The 22,860-nt window shown below is 45.4% G+C and overlaps 1 protein-coding gene across 2 annotated transcripts in view; it reads left to right on the top strand.

The window, feature by feature from the left end:
• STT3B (STT3 oligosaccharyltransferase complex catalytic subunit B) overlaps nucleotides 1-22,860 on the top strand; it is a 195,018-nt gene that overhangs the window by 143,262 nt on the left and 28,896 nt on the right. For both annotated transcript variants that reach the window (XM_075315244.1, XM_075315245.1), the window contains exons 8-12: nucleotides 1,393-1,441; nucleotides 2,266-2,420; nucleotides 10,157-10,368; nucleotides 13,541-13,728; nucleotides 15,805-15,976. In XM_075315244.1, the coding sequence (XP_075171359.1) occupies nucleotides 1,393-1,441; nucleotides 2,266-2,420; nucleotides 10,157-10,368; nucleotides 13,541-13,728; nucleotides 15,805-15,976 (776 nt within the window). The remainder of the gene's footprint in view (nucleotides 1-1,392; nucleotides 1,442-2,265; nucleotides 2,421-10,156; nucleotides 10,369-13,540; nucleotides 13,729-15,804; nucleotides 15,977-22,860) is intronic.

The raw sequence follows: 22,860 nt of genomic DNA, 5'->3' as shown, positions 1-22,860 counted from the left end.
TGGGTATGACCTAAAACAGGTCATAAAGGGAAAAAAAAAAGAATTATTTGGATAATAATTATGCTAATTCTAATTAAATCTAATCTTTAAATCTAATTAAAGGTCCTCTTTTTAAGGCCAGGATAAAATGTATTTGAATAATTTTAATAAACAAACATCCATAACAATATAAAATAGGATAATCCTCGTAAAGCTGATACATTGGATACACCAGTTGTACCAGGATTCTACTTTACATTGTCCTATATGTTTTGTTTCTTTAAGATTATGAGAATAAGAAATGTTATTTTCATATCCGGCCGTAATGACTTGTGGTTCTCCTTTTCCTTCTATGGATTAAATGAGTCGCTATGTTTTATAAACATGAATGAATTTTTTTTTTTAAAATGACTGGAAGGATTTGCGAATCTGATTATAGTTGAGTAAACAGTATTACCGTAAGATTCTAACCATTGCTACTGGTGTATTGGCGGACACCAGTTCCCCCCCACCCCGATTCACTTTTCACCCTGCCTCTTTCGCCCTCACAATAAGCAAAACGCGTGTTGGGGTGGAGGGACATTGTGACAGCCAATCCTCCAGTAACATTGGTTAGAATCTTACGATAACCCGGTTTACCCAACTATTATGATGTAGCAGTATTAGCAGCACTTTACATTGATTTGGTATTGGCAGATCAGCATTATCTGTCATTTTTGTTGCTGCTCTAACCTTACCAGTTATTGATTATATATTTCAGCCATTCTTTATACTCTAAAGTGTTAAACCAGTATTACTCTTATTTATACCTTATTACTGCACCTTTTGCCCTGTTGTATCTGTATAACACATACAGTATCACAATTACACCTTTGTTATTACTGCCATATTTACTTTATCAGTACGGGCTTCCATTTTCTGGTACCCATCCCTTGTCTTTGTAGGCAGCTTTTCTGTCATTTTATAATTTTATTATTCTAATGAATCTCAATATAAAAAAAAAAAAAAAAAAAAAAAAATTTCTCCTTGAGCTTCCATTTTCTGAGCCCATATTAGACTCAAATTGTTTAGATTTAATCATTGATGCTTGGGTACATTTTGGACTTGTTTTGTATTAATAACTTGGCACATGTAGCCAAACGAGAGTCTACGCCAAAAGTAAAGACCCCATCCTCAGCCGGCTGTTACCTTTTGAGGTGGGTTTTGATCAAAGATGAACAATGTCTTCCCTAAATGTGGATCACACCTGTTTCAGCCTCAATATGGAGTAATATCGAAGCTTTATTGACTTATGAGATTTCCATCACTGGCATGTGCTCGGATATCAGTTGTTGTTGTTTTTCACATTTACATTTTTTTTTTCCCATTTTTGCCTTGTGTACTTTTGTTTAATATGTGGATTTTGTTTTGCAGGGTACATTGCTCCTTGGAGTGGACGATTTTATTCCCTTTGGGATACAGGGTGAGTTCGGCACAAGCATCTGAAAATGTATATTTCATTATTTAATCTGTTTGCCTAAAGGGGATTTCCACTCAGAAATGCCATATAATAATAAATCAGGTCAGGTACATTCTGTGCCGGTAACACTTCTCTATTCTGTGTAAGGATTTCTAACTCCTGTAGACTTTTTTTGGCTTCTCGGTAAATAGTTCCTAGGTTGTGTTCTGTGTGTACATAATGATCACGTAACATGAACTGTAAATGTATATGAGGCCTCGTACGGCTTGCCCTGCTGGCCTGGGATACATTCTGTGACCAGCACTTTGCTGGAATCCCTCCACTCCCCTGGATGGAAAAGCCCGGCCAACGCTACAGCCGGGGAGGATCAGGCATCTGGACAGCAACCTGACCTGTGAAATTACAAGGCACATCCCTTGTTAGATGCGATTGCTATCCAAGCATTTGGCAGGTGTTCTCTAAAACATTTTGGAATGAAATAGTAATCAGCGCTGTCTGTATACCTCCGATCCCTGGGAAATTACCAGCAGCTTAGTGGTTTAAGCATGGCCAAACAGTTTAGTCTGTATTTAGGAGGTCATTATTAACATCGGGTTCAGTGACTTTAGCGTTTGCTTCTTGGCAACTATTTTCACATCGAGAAATCTGAAAAACAAATTGATAGTTACACTGCTCATGTAACGATAAGCTGCCGGCACCTTCATTTCCTTGTGTAATGGGACTAAGCTTTTCTATTGTTCTGTACTGCTAAAAGTAAAACTCTTGTGCACATGTGCTATATTAATCATTATCAATAACTTATTTATTTTTTTCCTTCTTTTTAATAGGTACGCCAAAATACACATCCCCATTATCGCTTCGGTGTCAGAACATCAACCAACGACTTGGGTCTCCTTCTTCTTTGACCTTCATATTTTAGTCTGTACATTTCCTGCAGGGCTATGGTTCTGTATAAAGAATATCAATGATGAGCGAGTATTTGGTAGGTAATGCACATTATATTTTATTTTTTTTATTTTTTTGCTTTCCTGCCTTACATCATTGCCCTATGCACGAAGTTGTGTACAAAAATGCTCGGCAGTCATGTTGGTACGCAGTACAGAGCCACACAGCTGCCATGCACTGACATAGCAGCTTTATAGGCTGAAAACAAAGGAGAGCGCAAAATAGGGCTTTACCGGATAAATGGTGAGTTAGGCAAAATTTAAAAAACTCACCTGGCAGGGTTGTGGCAGGCACAACTCCTATATAAGGTATAATTTAATGGCTGTTACTGCAGCTCCACATGAATAATCTGGAAGGTACTGGAGAAAGCGCGGCAATACATCCATTCTATCACTAATGCGAAGAAGTGTTGATTAATATTAGTAATTTATTTTAGAGGTCGACGCGTTTCTGGGTTCAAGTTCCCTTCCTCAGGACCATGGAAATCAACAACCGTGTCAATCCTCCGCTTCAGTTTCCAAAAGGTTTATTTTTTATACCTTTTATCATTGACACAAGTCTGTGTGTCGAGATCCTCATACTTTTACAATGAAGAGACCATGACACTCCAGCAATCAGCAAGGCCTTCCAGCTTCTGTCCACTGTGCTTCTAGAGTACTTTTATCTCCAAGTGAACCTGACGGCAATATCATTGAAATCAATGAGAATGTGATGCCCTGTCAGCTTCACTCATGTGGATCTTCAAGAGGAGCTGAAGAGGCTGCAGCCCTAGTGATTGATCCGGGGTCCGTGCACAAAGCTGTTTAGAGGTGCACAAACCATGTAACCTCTTTGTGATTTTATCAAAGAATACAAAGAGTAATGTCCAGTGTTTATCTTTTTGAGCTTTCAGGTGCCTAATATAGTGCTGTTTCAATTATACGTTGATAAAGTATGTAATCCCTAAGAGGGGCTGTTGAGTTTTAATTTTGCTTTTTAAATTATTTTAAACAGTGCATGTAATAGTAGTTTCCTAGTAACGTGTCAGTATGGGCTGCAGACTGAAGATATTCACAAGTTGTATCACTTACCTGAGTCAGCTTGCACCTCCATCAGTCTGACAACTTTATAGCAGTGAACAGAGACTGACTGCGCCCAACTGGAAAATAGATAAGCATAGATTAGAATGAACCTGGAGCTATCCCCCTTATGTTAAGCAAAGAGGAGATATTTCTTCATATTTGACAGCCTGACTGAGGTATGTGTAATACAGCTCTTGTCAGTTGACACACTGTCTTGAGAACAATATATTTTCAGTCTGCAGCTCATACAGACTTGTGACTAGTCTGAATTATACCATGGAATGCCATCGTATGTTATTTTCAGAGAACCCCTTTAATTATACTGTAATGTTAATGTGCCGGTGCAGCCAGTCGCTGTCTTTAAATGAGATGCTGGCATGTATGGCATGCGAGCCTTGAAGGCCATGATTTGCTGTAGCGTCTACATGCACATGATCAACACATCACTGCAGGAAAATTAAATGAAGTTATCACCAAGTTTTTACTATCTGTCTAGGACAGGGGTCTGAAACACGCGGCCCGTGGGCCACATACAGCCCCTCGGGCTGCTTTGTGCGGCCCCCAGGCCCGTGCCCCTGTTAACTATCGCGGCCGGTGCAGGGGCCGCAGCCACTGTCTGAACTTTGTTAGATGAATGTTTTGCCGGTGTGCCCTCTGAGTCAAGGGCTCTGCGCGCGCAGCGCCAGCAAAACCATCATCTGACATAAATCAATGACAGTGGCTGCGGCCCCTGCATCGGCCGCGATAGTGACCAGGGGCACGGGCCTGGGGGCAGCACGAAGCATAGATGAGGCAGCCGAGGGAATGCGGGACAGGTGAGAAGAATGGTGTGGGTGTGTGTGTGAAGGACGGCACATTAACCCCTTAGCGACCTATGACTTACTGGGTACGTCATAGCTCCCTGGTACTTAAGGACCCATGACGTACCCAGTATGTCATGGCGAGATCGCGGCCCCGGTGGCTGCGATCGCTTTGCATTGCAAATACCTTAGATTCGGGGAGGAGGGGACCTCAGGAGGGGTGGTGTCTCCTCCCCGGACCTACGGAGGCTGTGATTGCCTGACGAACGCCGCTCAGCCACTGTAATGTTTCAGCTATTGAAAATGGTTGAAACATTGAAATCCAGCCATATCAGTGCAGCTGTAGCACTGATTAACTGGAGCTGGGTGACCTCAGTTTCACCCGCCCCCAGCTCTGATTGGAAAGACTGGCCTTGTGACCGATCTCTCCAATCACTGTGGATCTGGTGCCGGAGACCGCCCCCTCAGCTTCGCTCCGGCGTCTGTGGAAGGTGAAGGGAGCGATTGGTAAGTTATAGCTCCACTGCCCCCTTTCATCCGCCACTGCCCCCTCCACCCATTACTACAGCATGGGGACATTACTATAGAATAGAGACAAGGTGGGCACATGACTATAGAATAGGGACAAGGTGGGCACATGACTACAGGTTGGGGACAAGGTGGGCACATTACTAAAGGAAGGGGACATTACAAGGATGGGCATAATACTATTGGATCCCGACATTACTATAGGATGGGGACTAGGATGGGCACATTACTACAGGATAGGGACATTACTACAAGGGGACAAGGATGAGAAACCTTACTATAGGATAGGGATAATGCTGGGAACAATACTATAGGATGGGGACAAGGATGGACACATTACTATAGGATGGGCACATTATGATAAGATGGGGACATTACTATAGGATGGGACAGTACTATAGGATGGGGACAAGGTTGGCACATTAGGATAGGGACATTACTGTAGGATGGGCACAGTACTATAAAATGGGACAACTATATGATGGGGACAGTACTACAGGATAGGGAGATTGCTACAAGGGGACAAGAATGGGGAACATTACTATAAGATGGGGACAAGGCTGGGGGCATTACTACAGGATGGGGACAAGGATGTGGCACATTACTACAAGATGGGGGACAGGGATGTGGCACATTACTACAAGATGGGGACATTACTATAGGATGGGGGACAAGGATGAGCACATTACTGTAGAATGAGGACTAGGATGAGACACAATACTACAAGGGGGCAAGCATGGGCACATTACAACAAGATGGGGAACATTACTAAAAGATGTTGGCCAAAATTTCTATATAGTGATAATTGTAACAGTTACAAGAAAGGGATAAAATGTGTAAAAAAAAAAAAAAAAAAAAAAAAAAAAAAATATATAAAAAGCATGACATTATTTTACCATCAACTTTATAATATATATATATATATATATATATATATATATATATATATATATATATATATATATATATATATATATATATATATATATATATATATATATATATATATATATATATATATATATATATATATATATATATATATATATATATATATATTCGTATTTTTCGGACTATAAGACGCACCGGACTATAAGACGCACCCTGGTTTAAGAGGAGGAAAATGGGAAAATAGAACTTTAAGCAAAAAATGTGGTCATGACACACTGTTATGGGGCGAGGATCTGCTGCTGACACTGTTATGGGGGTAATGTCCCCAAATTCTCTACTAAGGTACCCCATCCTGGTAATGATCCTCCTGCCTTGTAAATGATCCTGCTATAAACCCCCATCCAGCCTGTTCACATACCCCCCCCCCATCCAGCCTGTTCACATACCCCCCCCGTCCAGCCTGTTCACATACCCCCCCCGTCCAGCCTGTTCACATACCCCCCCCCGTCCAGCCTGTTCACATACCCCCCCCGTCCAGCCTGTTCACATACCCACCCCCCCCGTCCAGCCTGTTCACATACCCCCCCCCCCCCATCCAGCCTGTTCACATACCCCCCCCCCCCATCCAGCCTGTTCACATACCCCCCCCCCCCCCTATCCAGCCTGTTCACATACCCCCCCCCCATCCCTCCTGCTCATATACGGTACTCCCATCCTGCTATATGCCCCCATCGTGCTCATATACCATCCTGGTATATGGCCTGTATCCTATAGCACAGAGAAAAAAATAAACGTTTATACTCACCTTTTCCTCACTCCCTGCAGCACCGATCACATCTTCCTCTCTGGCACGCTGATCTGTGTGTGTGGAGCCGTTCCCCTGCAGCACGCGATGTCTTCCTGTCTGTGCCGATCAGCTGACCAGCTCAGCACAGATCAGCTGACCGGCACAGACAGGAAGACGCGATGCTGCAGGGGGCAGCTCCACACACGGGGACGGGTGAGTGTACTGATTCACTGCACCCCGCGCTGGTAATGACGCGCGGGGGGCAGTGAATACAGCCGCACATGATCACTCCAGGCTGTAATTGCCAGGGGTGATCATGCGGCCGGCTCTTTACTATCCGCGCGTCCCCGCTCGTCCTCCCGCCCACCTGTCAGCGCCGGCTTCAGCGCTGAGAGATGGGCGTGCATATGTAATGAGCGGGCACACGTGGTCACGAGCAGGCGCTGCTGCTGCCTGCTCGTGCCCCCGATGACCCGCAGCACCCTCATTCCCAGCCGCAGCCCTATAGTCAGACCATAAGACGCACCCCCAACTTTCCCCCAAAATTTGGGGGAAAAAAAGTGCGTCTTATGGTCCGAAAAATACGGTATATATATATATATATATATCACATACATACATACATACATACATACATACATACATACATACATACATACATACATACATACAGTTAGGTCCAGAAATATTTGGACAGTGGCACAATTTTCGCGAGTTGGGCTCTGCATGCCACCACATTGGATTTGAAATGAAACCTCTACAACAGAATTCAAGTGCAGATTGTAACGTTTAATTTGAAGGTTTGAACAAAAATATCTGATAGAAATTGTAGGAATTGTACACATTTCTTTACAAACACTCCACATTTTAGGAGGTCAAAAGTAATTGGACAAATAAACCAAACCAAAACAAAATATTTTTATTTTCAATATTTTGTTGCGAATCCTTTGGAGGCAATCACTGCCTTAAGTCTGGAACCCATGGACATCACCAAACGCTGGGTTTCCTCCTTCTTAATGCTTTGCCAGGCCTTTACAGCCGCAGCCTTCAGGTCTTGCTTGTTTGTGGGTCTTTCCGTCTTAAGTCTGGATTTGAGCAAGTGAAATGCATGCTCAATTGGGTTAAGATCTGATGATTGACTTGGCCATTGCAGAATGTTCCACTTTTTTGCACTCATGAACTCCTGGGTAGCTTTGGCTGTATGCTTGGGGTCATTGTCCATCTGTACTATGAAGCGCCGTCCGATCAACTTTGCGGCATTTGGCTGAATCTGGGCTGAAAGTATATCCCGGTACACTTCAGAATTCATCCGGCTACTCTTGTCTGCTGTTATGTCATCAATAAACACAAGTGACCCAGTGCCATTGAAAGCCATGCATGCCCATGCCATCACGTTGCCTCCACCATGTTTTACAGAGGATGTGGTGTGCCTTGGATCATGTGCCGTTCCCTTTCTTCTCCAAACTTTTTTCTTCCCATCATTCTGGTACAGGTTGATCTTTGTCTCATCTGTCCATAGAATACTTTTCCAGAACTGAGCTGGCTTCATGAGGTGTTTTTCAGCAAATTTAACTCTGGCCTGTCTATTTTTGGAATTGATGAATGGTTTACATCTAGATGTGAACCCTTTGTATTTACTTTCATGGAGTCTTCTCTTTACTGCTGACTTAGAGACAGATACACCCACTTCACTGAGAGTGTTCTGGACTTCAGTTGATGTTGTGAACGGGTTCTTCTTCACCAAAGAAAGTATGCGGCGATCATCCACCACTGTTGTCATCCGTGGACGCCCAGGCCTTTTTGAGTTCCCAAGCTCACCACTCAATTCCTTTTTTCTCAGAATGTACCCGACTGTTGATTTTGCTACTCCAAGCATGTCTGCTATCTCTGATGGATTTTTTCTTTTTTTTCAGCCTCAGGATGTTCTGCTTCACCTCAATTGAGAGTTCCTTAGACCGCATGTTGTCTGGTCACAGCAACAGCTTCTAAATGCAAAACCACACACCTGTAATCAACCCCAGACCTTTTAACTACTTCATTGATTACAGGTTAACGAGGGAGACGCCTTCAGAGTTAATTGCAGCCCTTAGAGTCCCTTGTCCAATTACTTTTGGTCCCTTGAAAAAGAGGAGGCTATGCATTACAGAGCTATGATTCCTAAACCCTTTCTCCGATTTGGATGTGAAAACTCTCATATTGCAGCTGGGAGTGTGCACTTTCAGCCCATATTATATATATAATTGTATTTCTGAACATGTTTTTGTAAACAGCTAAAATAACAAAACTTGTGTCACTGTCCAAATATTTCTGGCCCTGACTGTGTGTGTGTGTGTGTGTGTGTGTGTGTGTGTATATATATATATATATATATATATGTATATATATGTATGTATGTATGTATGTATGTATGTATATATGTATATATGTGTATATATATATATATATATATATATATATGTGTGTATATATATATATATATATATATATATATGTGTATATATGTATATATATATATATATATATATATATATATATATATATATATATATATATATATATATATATATATATATATATATATAGCCAAAGAATGTGCACATTTTATTATGATAAACAAGTGAAAAATGTTCAAAATCAGTGATCCAAAGGTGTGTAAAAAAAAAATGTTTATGGTACCAATAAAAATGTCACTTTGTCCTGTAAAGAATGCGGCCCCACCCCCGAATTATTTTTTTCCTCTGTGCGGCCTATACACCCAGCCAAGTTTGAGACCCCTGGTCTAAGAGCAATATAATGTAGGAGCAGAGACCCTGATTGCAGTGCTTTGTCCCTTACCAGGGCTTCTTGTTGTAATTCTGACAAAATCAATATTTTATCTGTTTCATTTGCTATGGCTTTGCTCTTCTTCCACTATTAAGCTCTGTATAACCCTGAATGCACCAATTTTCAGCTTTGCTCCTAGGCATAGTGTAGGCACAAAGCTGTCAATCAGTGGAATGGTGGGGCCATCGCTTAAGAATATTGAAGACGACTAAATAGAAGTTCATCATTACGAGTTCTAGCTGAGGTGTAGTAGATAGTGATTTATCACCAAGGAAGCCCAGTAAGTGGTACAGTCTGGAGTTGGTCACTGTGCCTGGGTGATGATGCCCTCTGGGGCAAGCAAAACCTATTGCCGATTTCTGTTTCACAAAGACTAGCAAAAGCTGTGCTGGGACAGTAGGAGATTAACCAGAGACTGTTGTCGTACTCCCTGGTTTGCGCTTATTTTTAGTGATTAAGGACACCCCTTTTCTCTGTAGATTTACCTCCCGGCAGTCTTCCCATAGTATGCTGAGATAGTCCAGCATCTTGTGCCTTTCTCTATCTATTCTCTACCATAAGTAGTGGATGCAGTTAGAGGTTTACAGCCTTTCTATAGGATGTATGTAAATACCCGTTCTATATAATGTCTTCCCTTCTGCGTGTCTCGGCCAGATGGTATGTGGACGGCTCCTCCGCCGGCTTCTTGTGTCAGGACCTCCTGTTATGTGTATGTCGCAGACTTACACTGTTATTTCACTCACGTAGCGCAATAACGTGGTTACAATTCAGAAGTGTGACAAACTGCGAGGGAGTGGTGTCTCAGCGGCGTGAAGTGTTGTGGCTATTTATCCTGTTATTAGTGGCACAGTTTAATAGACTTTTTTTCCCCTTTTCTCCACAGTTGCTCTGTATGCAATCAGTGCAGTATATTTTGCCGGTGTGATGGTCCGTTTGATGTTAACCTTGACTCCTGTGGTCTGCATGCTTTCTGCTATTGCTTTCTCGAATGTCTTTGAACATTATTTGGGTGATGACATGAAAAGAGAAAATCCGCCAATAGAAGACAGTAGTGACGAGGATGATAAACGAAATTCAGGAAACCTTTATGATAAGGTAATTTGTATGGTTTGCCGTACTTATGTTCTGTGAAGAAAGGTCTCCTTTGTTTTGGTGTAATTTGTATTAACACCCTTGAGAGTTGGTGTATTTTGGTCCTTAAAGGGGTTGTATAATGAAAACAATAACCTGTGCAAAGGATCCAATGATCTGTGGGCGTTCACCCGCTGGGACCACCACTGTTCACCAGATATGGTCACTTTTATCCCTGCTACCAAATGGCGCAGCATACAGGGCCTGACTGCTGCTCAGTTCATTCAGCGCTTGGCAGTCCCATAGGGAAGGAATGACACAACTGTTAAAGGGAACCTGTCACCACTTTTTTGGCCTATAAGCTGTGGCCACCACCACCGGGCTCATATATACAACATTCTAACATGCTGTATATAAGAGCCCAGGCCGGGGGTATAACATAAAAAAACACTTTAATACCTAGCAGTCGCGCGATGGGCGTCTCTGTTGTCCGGCGCTGGCACCGCCTCTTTTGGCCATCTTTGTTCTCCTTTTTTAGCCGCAGTGCATGACTGGTCCAACGTCATCCACACTCGCCAGCATTCAGGTCCTGAGCAGACGCACTTTGATCTGCCCTGAGTAGGGCAGATCAAAGTATTGTAGTGCGCCTAGCAGGACCGGCGAGTGTGTATGACGTAGCCGCGTCATGCACCACGGCTTCAGAAAGATGATGAAGATGGCCGAAAGAGGAGGCGCCAGCACCGGACAACGGAGACTCCCATTACGCCCACCGCGCGACCATTAGGTGAGTATTATATAGTGTTTTTTATGTTATACCCCCGGCCTGTTAGAATGCTGTATAGAAGAGCCCGGTGGTGGTGGCCACAGCTTATACGCCGAAAAGCCGGCGACAGCTTCCCTTTAAGTCAGTGCACTGCTGCTCCATTATATAACAAGGAGAAAAGAGCCCTGTGCTGACTATCATTGCGGGTCCCTGCAGTCTGTCCCCCACCAATCAACACATTCTCACTGGACAACCCCTTTAATGAGTCGGTGGCCTTTTCATCTAGGCCGTCTCTAAACAACCGCTCTGCTCAAAAAAACGATCATGCACAAGGTTTACTCAGCTGCTGTTCTACTCACTCCATTTCTATCTGTATATGCTTTAGCTTCTGTTCACATTGGAGGCTCATATTGGGCATATTCACATTGATTATGTATACATCACTATTATTTCTACCCAGACGGTAGACCCCTGATTGAATCAGACAATAGACCATCCATTGTAAGACTGATCTGGAAGAGCCGAGCTAAAGCCTTTGATACAAGCTAATACCTTCCTGAGGAGGTGAAGGAAAGAATGCTCACGTCCCCGAGCAATTAAATGATACCGCGTCTGAGTAGCCGTGAAGCAGAATATTTAGCCGCTTTAGTCTGCTCTTTAAAATATTTAAAAGATCTAATTTTGCTCCGGACTTATCTGCTTTCCATTGATTCACGGTTTCCTTCTTGATAAGCATGGCTAGCCGTAATTGATGTGCAGTTGCAGGCAGTGTTTAATCTCTGCATTGTGTAACCACCACCATAAGAACTAAGGTAATGAAGTGCAGACAATGGCAAGTCACTGTGCTTTTTCCTACTTTTAATTACTCCACAAAATAAAACTCCTTGGTTAGGCGCTGGATGCGGGAATAACAATTTGATTATACAATTATCGTTTTGAATGTCAGATTATTTTCCATACTGGTTGCCACTCAGCGAGGTGGAAGCTAGATTGCCTACCGCTGTGTAAGTGTTACATTGTGAGCAGGCGTCTGCCAAGGGGCCGCCGGGGCATAGCTGGCGTTGTTTGCAAAGGGCAATACCGCATCCGATGAGATCAACTTAACCTGTGCGCTGCCAAGGCGGCTGCCGCAGATGTAGACGATTGTGTCTGGTGGGTTTGTGTTTATAGATGTTACCACTGGGGTATTATAATACACATAGACTCTCCATTATAGCCCGCGTCACTCAGTCATAAAATGTTTTTGGACTGTTTTTGTCTAAAGGTAAATTACCACCAAAACACTTTTTAGTTTTTTGGGGGGTTTTTTCTTATAAGTTAGCAATCAATAATGCATGTGCAATGTCTATTGATATGTATTTTTAATTTTTTTTTTAACAGGTTAAATAGTTTTATAGTTTGATAGATCTTAGTTTTATTGCCTTGGTAATATTTATTTTATTTATATTTTAAAGGGGAATAAGTGATTTTACTTTGAATATTTATATATAATTTTTTTTTTTTTTTTTTAAACCCATTTTATTTAGGAGAGTTGACCATACGATTGCTTATACTATATCCTACAGTGCTAATGTATTGCATTATATAGCACAAATCATGGTCACCTATAAAGCCCATCCTGTGGCTGGGCTTCACAGGTTTATCGGGCCTATAGCTCTCATGCCAACCCATTGATTTTGATGCAGCAGGATTGTGCGTCTGATATTCAGATTTTAGAGGTAGTTTATAAAGCAGCGATCATGGCTCACACCAGTTGCTGCTGTTAAAGGTGGATATTGTCTGTGTAACACAGCCAGCGCCTGCCCCATGTGGATGCTGGCTCAGCTCCTGACCACGCTCCATACACAGGCACCTGACATAGTGTACTGTCGGAGAGAGGGGCTACATACTCCTCTACTATTCAGTAGTGCTGGATCAGTCTATTGCTGCTAATATCCATGTGTACAAAAAGTAAAAGTCTAATATTGTGCCATTGCGTAGTGTGAACATTGCAGACGTTTTGATACGGATATAAAAAATCTTATCTAAAAAACAAAAACCCTTTTTAAATAATAATTCTCTTATGACACATTTCTTTAAGAAATGATCATGGTGTATGCCTCCTATCTTTGCCCTGTCACCTTATAATGGGGAATATATGTAGTCGACCTTATTGCCAAATATATATATTTCTTGTATAATCAAAGAACCTCCCATTATTAGAGGCAATAGGCCGATGGACATACTGTAATTTGTGCAATTTATCGGGACTTTCAGAGTGAGTCAGAGCTCCAGATTGTCAGTCAATCAGATGTAAACCGTGGTGACCTGAAAAGACATTGACGTGTTTCACTGGTAATTACTGGCTCTTCAGAAGCACTTCCATCATGGCAGCGTGTCAGTTGGCATAGTTACTACAAGGACCTCTGCCGCTAATTGTCTGTGTCTGTTCAGGCTGGAAAAGTAAGAAAACACGTGTCTGAGCAGGAGAAGACCGAGGAAGGCCTGGGACCGAACATAAAGAGCGTGGTCACCATGTTGATGCTGATGTTGTTGATGATGTTTGCTGTACATTGCACGTGGGTGACCAGCAATGCCTACTCCAGTCCCAGCGTGGTGCTGGCCTCATACAACCATGACGGGTAAGGACCTGCAGCTTCATGTGTTTTGTAATCACAGTATGGTTAATTTACTCTTCATTCATCTTATTTTGTACCTAAAAATGGGACGCACCTCCTTCGAGCCATGGTTTCCATCTTTTCACTGGTGAAGGCTATTAAACCTGCTATAGCTGTATACACATTGATTTTTATGTCTGCATAAATGATACAATCAAGATAATTCAGATTTGTGCATTATCATGTATTGTTCCCTCACTTGGTACCCATCATTGCCCATTGTCATTGACCTCAATCTGTATCTTTGCAAGGTCCCAGTAGTTTTGGGCATAAATGAACCATTTTACATGTCTCTGCCCACTTTCCTAGCATGAGGGTAAATTTTATTCTTAATGTGTTGGCAGAGAGTAAGGGGCCTTTTAGTTTTCCTCTTCACTTTTTAAAAGGAGTCTGTCAGCATGTTTTTTGCATGATTCTGATCTGGCTTATATATCCTGAGTCATATTGCAAAGGATTGTCGAAAATCCACTTGTGACTTTTAGGATCGCTACTTCCAATAGGTGGCGCTGTGCTAGAGTTTGTCTCCTTTACTGGAGAGACAATTTGAATATTTCCCAGAGGGGCATTGCAGCTATAAGTCCCCTTACCTGGCAGCCAGACTGGCTTGCAAAGTCTCCTTAAGGAGAATAGTGTTCCCCCGTGGTCCCCACATAGCTTTCTCATGAGCCAGATCAGACACCCCCATACTTTGCACTGACGAGGGGCAAGCACCCCGAAACACCGTGTCTGCAAATTGGGATTCTGATCTGGCTTATATATCCTGAGTCATATTGCAAAGGATTGTCGAAAATCCACTTGTGACTTTTAGGATCGCTACTTCCAATAGGTGGCGCTGTGCTAGAGTTTGTCTCCTTTACTGGAGAGACAATTTGAATATTTCCCAGAGGGGCATTGCAGCTATAAGTCCCCTTACCTGGCAGCCAGACTGGCTTGCAAAGTCTCCTTAAGGAGAATAGTGTTCCCCCGTGGTCCCCACATAGCTTTCTCATGAGCCAGATCAGACACCCCCATACTTTGCACTGACGAGGGGCAAGCACCCCGAAACACCGTGTCTGCAAATTGGGATTCTGATCTGGCTTATATATCCTGAGTCATATTGCAAAGGATTGTCGAAAATCCACTTGTGACTTTTAGGATCGCTACTTCCAATAGGTGGCGCTGTGCTAGAGTTTGTCTCCTTTACTGGAGAGACAATTTGAGCATGTTTTTGCTAATTCACCTGAGTGCAGCAGGATGAGACCCTGAATCTAACAGTGTATCAGTTAGTTTATGGAGTGCACCAGTTGTGACACAATCAGTTTTTAATGTAGTAGAGCTCAGAAAGTTAACGCACCCACACCAGGCTCTCTATGTACAAAGTATATAGACAGTGAGCTGCTTATCACAGGAGAGGTAGTCAGACTAGTATAGTCCTGGCAAAATGTTAAGGTGATAAAATCTTCACTATAAGTAAACACCACCACGCAGGGTAATAAATGACACATCGATGAACTGTCAGCCTTTATCTCCTTTTGTCTTCATATTTCATAGCAAAAAACTGCTAGCAGATTTCCTTTTAAAGGAAGGTATTATTAATACCCTATCCTTCAAGAGAACAAGTCCCGATCTGCAGTAACCAGCAGCTGCCGCTACACATTGAGCAATACAGCTCCATACTCTTTTTAAATCATGCTGCCTGCAACGGCTCATCGTTGGGGTTATTAGTTGCTGGACTTCCAGATTAAGCACTTCGATTGCACCCTATGGCCATTTTTCCGCTTGTTTATTCCAGTTAGTACAGTATTTGAAGGCCAAACCCAGGAGTGAGATGAAAATTTGAACGATGTGCAGATATTTACATTATAGGTGGCTTGGTGTTTGCTTGGTTTTTTTTTTGCATTTATATTTTAGATTTCATTTCTGGTTTTGGTTTTTAAATAATGAAACAAAATACTCCTAAGAGTGCAGTGGGTGTCTATTTTATTGTGGCTGTTGTTGCATTTTTAAAGGAATAATCTGACTTGTTGGCAAGGCGTTTTGACTTAATCAGTCTCATTTCAGAACAAGAAACATCTTGGATGACTTCAGAGAAGCGTACTACTGGCTAAGGCAAAATACTGATGAACATGCTCGTGTGATGTCCTGGTGGGATTACGGCTATCAGATAGCTGGAATGGCTAATCGGACGACGCTGGTAGATAATAACACGTGGAATAATAGTCATATAGCATTGGTAAGCATAATAAACGATGTAGGCTCTGACTTCTACATATAAAAAATTATCTATTTTTTTGTAATTTTTTGTTTTAATTTTTGCATGTGTGTATGTATATGTGTGTATGTATATGTGTGTGTGTGTGTGTGTGTGTGTGTGTGTGTGTGTGTGTGTTAGATGGCTAGATATAGATATCTATCTATCTATATCTATCTATCGATCTATCTCTCTCTCTCTCAATCACTAACTTTATTTTTAACCAAAAAAAAACTGTTAGTAATCTTGCAGTTTGCACACAGGCCACTGAGGCTGTTTGAGATTCTAACTTCTTGTTTCATCAGGAAGAGTTTTGAGCAGACTCTTAATTATCAAAGGAAGCATAACAATAACTGGTAACACCTTTATACGAGGGGCTGCTGATAAGTCTTTAGCTTTACCCAGAAAAAAACGAGAGCGGATGAGGAAAGTACTTTTCTTTATCGTTCCTTTGGGAGACCCAGACCATGGGTGTTTAGCTTCTGCCTCCGGAGGACACACAAAGTACTACACTTAAAAGTGTAGCTCCTCCCTCTGAGCTTATACACCCCCTGGTAGCCAGTCCTAGACAGTTTATTGCTTTGTGTCAGGAGGCATACATCCACGCATGCATTCTCATCTGATTTATTTGACTTTTGGAAAGAGTTTGAAGAAAAGCGGGTCCATGTCTGGACTCCCGGCATGTCCCTTCTCACCCCACTGTGTCGGCGGTGTTGTTAAGGTTGATTTACCAGGCTGCAGCCTTACATGCCGCGCTCCTTCACCATCCCTTCTGGGCTCTGGCTTGAAGTGGGAGCCAGCACGGTCTCCATGCCTGGCAGGAGTCCGGTCTCCATCCACAGCCCCTTGAGGATTCTGTTGGACCGGAGCACTCATCCCCAGGGACATGGCCCTGCGTCTCAGCAGCTAAGTACCTGAGACGTTTATGTTGGGGGTCCCGGTTCTTTATTGTAAGGGGAGAGTATGCTGTATGTGATTGTTTTAACTTTTCCGGTGGGTTCTCTAGCTTTTGCCTTAGAACCGCGCCGATGGTGCCTGCTTGTCGGCCTCGCCGCTTAAATTTAGGCCCCGGCTTCGCCGGAGGCCTGGTTTCATTTTTCTGCCCTCGCATGTCACACATGCAGAGGGACAGGTTCGGCTCCTCCCGGCGGCCGTTCTACACAGGGGAGGGACACTCCCCACTGCTGGGGCGTCCCCCCTTCCCTGCAGGTCTCTATAGCCCTCCAGTTCCCGCTCTTTTATAGGAACGCCCCCTAGTCCCGCCCCCTCTCTTCGCTCCGGCGGCCATTTCTCAGGCAGAGTTCACTCTGCTCTGGGACATCCTGCATTCTGCATCTCTGCTGAGGTGCTGCGACTGGGGGACCGGGCTTCGGGATCTGGAGGGCACACAACACCGCGCTCAGCGGTCTGGTAAGCCACAGCCGGTCTCCGGTTGTGGACTTCTGTATATTCTCCCTGGGGTTCATTCTCTGCAAAGCCCCCACTCCAGCAGCATGTCTCACACAAGGAGCAAGGCTCCAAAGCTTTATTCTGCATGCACTGCATGTAAGCTCCTGCTGCCTGAGCCGAGCACCTATCCACATTGTGATGTCTGCTCTAACTTGGTGGTGCCACAGCCTGGAGTCTCACCCCCAGTGGTCTCTCAGGCTGCTGCTGCACCTGTGACTGAACCCCCGGCCTGGGTAGAGTCCTTTTCTAGGTCCATATCCCAGTCATTTCCTGAGTTCATGGAACTTTTGTCCAGGACTTTGAATATGCATCAGCCCCCCTCACAGGGTGCCTCTAATACTCTTGACAGAGGATTCCTAGCCTCTGACCTCCGTCCATCGGAGCTCACGGAGGATTCATCATCTGATCCCAGACCCCGTCCTTCTAAGAGAAGGCGCAGGGTTTCCTCCCCCTCCCCATCCCACGGCTCTGACTCTCAACATGAGGAGGATGCCCTCACTGGGGGCTCGGAAGCTATGTATCCCATCGATTTCTCTGAGGGTGACTCAGATCTTAGTGATTTGATTGCTTCTATTAATTCTGTGCTGGATCTCAATCCGCCAGTGTCAGAGGAGCAACTCTCTTTGGCAGAAAAACATCAGTTTACCTCGCCTAAGAGAGTAAAGAGTGTGTTCTTTAACCACTCCAGTTTTCAGACCGCTGTGACCAAACCCAGGACCTGCCCTGACAAACGCTTTCCAAAGCGTGGTTCTGATGACCGGTTTCCATTTCCACCTGAGGTGGTCAAGGAGTGGTCTCACTCCCCAAAGGTAGACCCTCCGGTGTCTAGGCTCTCAGCCCGGACCGTTGTGTCGGTGGCTGACGGCACCTCACTTAAGGATTCCACTGACCGTCAGATTGACCTTCTGGCCAAATCTGTGTATGAAGCTGCGAGGGCCGCGTTTTCCCCGACTTTTGCAGCAGTGTGGGCTCTCAAAGCCATCTTTGCTTCTCTAGAGGAGATGCATTCCCTCACCAAGGAATTTATGCCTGAGATGGTTACCTTAACTGCTCAGGCTTCAGCTTTTTCATCTTATGCCATGTCTGCCATGCTAGAGGCTGCTCACCGCACTGCGGTGGCTTCAGCTAATTTTAACTTGTTATCCGCAGGATTTTGTGGCTTCGAGAGTGGAAGGCAGATGCTTCTTCAAAGAAGTTTCTTGCTGGGTTCCCTTTTGCTGGTTCACGGCTGTTTGGTGTACAGCTGGATGAAATCATTAAAGAAGCTACTGGCGGGAAGAGTACTTCCATGCCACAAACAAAGACCAGGAAACCCGCCCAGGGTAGGAATCAATCGAGGTTTCGTTCCTTTCGTTCCTCCAACTGGTCATCCTCTAAGCCTTCCGCCTCGTCCGCTAACTCAGCCAAGGATCAGAAATCCAACTGGCGCCCAAAAGCGCGTCCGCAGAAGACCGCAGGAGGTTCTGCCACTAAGGCAGCTTCCTCATGACTCTCGGCCCGCTCCAGCCACGTCCTTAGTCGGTGGCAGGCTCTCCCACTTTGGCGACGCTTGGTTAAAGCAAGTCTCCGATCAGTGGGTGAGAGACATCATATCTCACGGCTACAGGATAGAATTCTCTTCCAGCCCGCCAAACAGATTTTTTCTCTCAACTCCCCCCTGCTCCAAGGCCGCCGCCTTCTCACAGGCTGTGGCATCCTTGCAGGCAAACGGAGTAATTGTACCGGTTCCCGCTCAGGAACGGTTCAGAGGTTTTTACTCAAATCTCTTCCTAGTTCCAAAAAAGGACGGTACCTTCCGGCCCATCCTGGATCTCAAGCTTCTCAACAAGCATGTCCGGGTGCGGTATTTTCGCATGGAGTCTCTGCGATCAGTCATTGCCTCTATAACCCAAGGGGAGTTCCTGGCGTCCATCGACATCAGAGATGCCTATCTACATGTGCGAATCACAGCGTCACATCAGCATTGGTTACGTTTTGCGATAGGAGAGGATCATTTCCATTTTGCGGCTCTCCCCTTCGGGTTAGCCACGGCCCCTCGGGTATTCACCAAGGTCATGGCGGCAGTGATTGCGGTCCTGCACCTCCAGGGGTTAGCAGTACTTCCTTATCTGGACGACCTTCTGGTCAAGGGTCCATCCAGCGCAGACTGTCAGCGAAGTGTTTCGCTCACTCTCGCCACCCTAGCCCAATTCGGGTGGATTGTCAATCTTCCCAAATCCACTCTGACTCCGACCCAGAGTCTCACGTACCTAGGGATGCAGTTCGAGACTTTGCCGGCACTTGTGAAGTTGCCCTTAATCAAACAGCAGTCTCTCCGGCTAGCTGTGCGCTCTCTCCTGAGGCCCCGCCGTTATTCCCTCAGGCGCCTGATGCAGGTGCTGGGTCAAATGGTGGCCTCCATGGAGGCGGTTCCCTTTGCCCAGTTCCATCTGCGTCCTCTGCAGCTGGACATTCTCCGCTGTTGGGACAAGCGGCCTTCCTCCGTACAGAGGTTAGTGGCTCTGTCGCCACGGACCAGGAGCTCTCTTCAGTGGTGGCTTCGACCCCTCTCCCTGTCCCAAGGGCGCTCCTTCCTGACTCCGTCCTGGGTGATTCTCACCACGGATGCCAGCCTATCCGGCTGGGGAGCGGTACATCTCCACCACAGAGCACAGGGCACTTGGACTCCGTCCGAGTCAGCCCTTTCAATCAATGTGCTGGAAACCAGAGCTGTGCTTCTAGCTCTCCTAGCCTTTCACCACCTGTTGGCGGGCAGGCACATTCGAGTCCAGTCAGACAACGCGACAGCGGTTGCCTACATCAATCACCAAGGCGGGACACGCAGCCGCCTGGCAATGTTGGAGGTCCAACGCATTCTTCAATGGGCGGAGGACTCCAAGTCCACCATATCCGCAGTCCACATCCCTGACGTAGAAAACTGGGAGGCAGATTATCTCAGCCGTCAATCCGTGGACGGTGGCGAGTGGTCCCTGCACCCGGCAGTGTTTCAGTCAATCTGCCGCAAGTGGGGCACTCCGGACGTGGACCTAATGGCATCCCGTCACAACAACAAGGTTCCGGTTTACGTGGCTCGCTCCCACGATCCTCAGGCCTTCGCCGCGGACGCTCTGGTTCAAGACTGGTCCCAGTTTGGTCTGTCCTACGTGTTTCCCCCTCTAGCTCTCTTGCCCAGAGTCCTGCGCAAGATCAGAATGGAGGGCCGTCGAGTCATCCTCATTGCACCGGACTGGCCCAGGCGAGCTTGGTATCCAGACCTGCTCCAACTGTCCGTGGAGATGCCGTGGCATCTTCCGGACCGTCCAGACCTGCTCTCGCAAGGTCCGTTTTTCCACCCGAATTCTGCAGCACTCAAATTGACGGCGTGGCTCTTGAGTCCTGGATTTTGACGGCTTCTGGTATTCCTCCTGAAGTCATCTCCACTATGACTCGGGCCCGTAAGTCTTCCTCCGTCAAGATCTATCACAGGACTTGGAAAATTTTCCTGTCCTGGTGTCGCTCTTCCGGCCATTCTCCTTGGCCATTCTCGTTGCCGACCCTTCTGTCTTTTTTACAGTCCGGTCTGCAGCTAGGACTGTCCCTCAACTCTCTCAAGGGACAAGTCTCAGCTCTATCAGTGCTGTTCCAGCGGCGTCTCGCCCGGCTGGCTCAGGTCCGCACCTTCATGCAAGGTGCGTCTCACATCATTCCGCCTTATCGGTGGCCCTTGGATCCCTGGGACCTTAACTTGGTCCTCACGGTATTGCAGAAACCCCCTTTCGAGCCCCTTAGGGAGGTTTCTTTGTATCGTCTTTCTCAAAAGGTGGCCTTTCTAGTTGCCATAACTTCTCTCAGGAGAGTCTCTGATTTGGCTGCGCTCTCCTCGGAGTCACCTTTTTTGGTTTTTCACCAAGACAAGGTAGTTCTCCGTCCGACCCCGGACTTTCTTCCTAAGGTGGTCTCTCCCTTCCACCTTAACCAGGATATTTCCGTGCCTTCCTTCTGTCCGGCTCCTGTTCATCGCTTTGAGAAAGCGCTGCATACTCTAGATCTGGTGCGTGCTCTCCGGATTTATGTGTCTCGCACCGCTGCGCTTAGGCGGTGCACCTCTTTTTTTGCTAACCACAGGGCGGCACAAGGGTCTCTCTGCTTCTAAGCCGACCTTGGCCCGTTGGATTAGATCGACCATTTCGGACGCCTACCAGAGTACTCGGGTGCCTCCCCCGCCGGGGATCAAAGCACACTCGACCAGAGCTGTCGGTGCCTCTTGGGCTTTTAGGCACCAGGCTACGGCTCAACAAGTCTGTCAGGCTGCCACTTGGACTAGCCTGAATACCTTTTCGAAGCACTACCAAGTGCATGCTCAAGCTTCGGCAGATGCGAGCTTGGACAGACTCATCCTTCAGGCGGCTGTCGCCCACTTGTGAAGTTAGGCTCCGCCTACTTCTTAGTTTTTTCTGTTTATTCCCACCCAGGGACAGCTTTGGAACGTCCCACGGTCTGGGTCTCCCAAAGGAACGATAAAGAAAGAGAATTTTGTTACTTACCGTAAATTCTTTTTCTTATAGTTCCGTATTGGGAGACCCAGCTCCCTCCCTGTTGCCTGTTGGCAATTTTCTTGTTCCGTGTGTTATCACCGGCTGTTGTCGTGGACAGAGTCTCCGGTTGTTCCGGGTTTACTCGTTTCTACTTGTGGGTGACTATTCTCCTTCAGCTTTTGCACTAAACTGGCTAGGACTGGCTACCAGGGGGTGTATAAGCTCAGAGGGAGGAGCTACACTTAAGTGTAGTACTTTGTGTGTCCTCCGGAGGCAGAAGCTAAACACCCATGGTCTGGGTCTCCCAATACGGAACTATAAGAAAAAGAATTTACGGTAAGTAACAAAATTCTCTTTTTATTCCACATACTCTCCACTGATGTCAACACACTTCTTAAATCGGTATGCCAAGTTCTGTAAGCCTAGCAAAAAGGATGATTTCTGTTGTGCCTCAAACCAGTCATCTGTAGCAGCCGTGGCAAGGTGCGTGGTCAATCAGCTGGTAGCCCAGCTCTGTCAGTGTTGCCATGGTCGCTTGTGCAGTGTGAGCGGAGGTGTTGTCTTGCAGGAACAAGATTCCTTTGGACAGCTTGCCGTGCCTTACCTTCAGAGCTGCCTTCAATTGGTCTAAATGTTCAATGTAATACCTTGCATTGATGGTGGAACCCTTTTGAAGGTAGTTCACCAGCAGCACGCCCTCCTTATCCCAGAACACAGACGCCATCACCTTAGTGGCTGATTTCTAGACCCTGAACTTCTTTGGACGAGGAGAACCACTGTGCCTCCACTCTTTTATCAGGGTCATACAAATATATCCAGGTCTGATCCATAGTGACCAGTCGATCCAGGAAGTTCTTATCAGTCCGGAAACGCTGACAAATGGACTGGGAAATTTTCACTCAC

This window comes from Anomaloglossus baeobatrachus, chromosome 6 (assembly GCF_048569485.1).
Source record: "Anomaloglossus baeobatrachus isolate aAnoBae1 chromosome 6, aAnoBae1.hap1, whole genome shotgun sequence".
Lineage (NCBI taxonomy): Eukaryota > Metazoa > Chordata > Amphibia > Anura > Aromobatidae > Anomaloglossus > Anomaloglossus baeobatrachus.
Note: the sequence above shows the minus strand (reverse complement) of the source record. Positions and strands in the feature narration are given on the sequence as shown.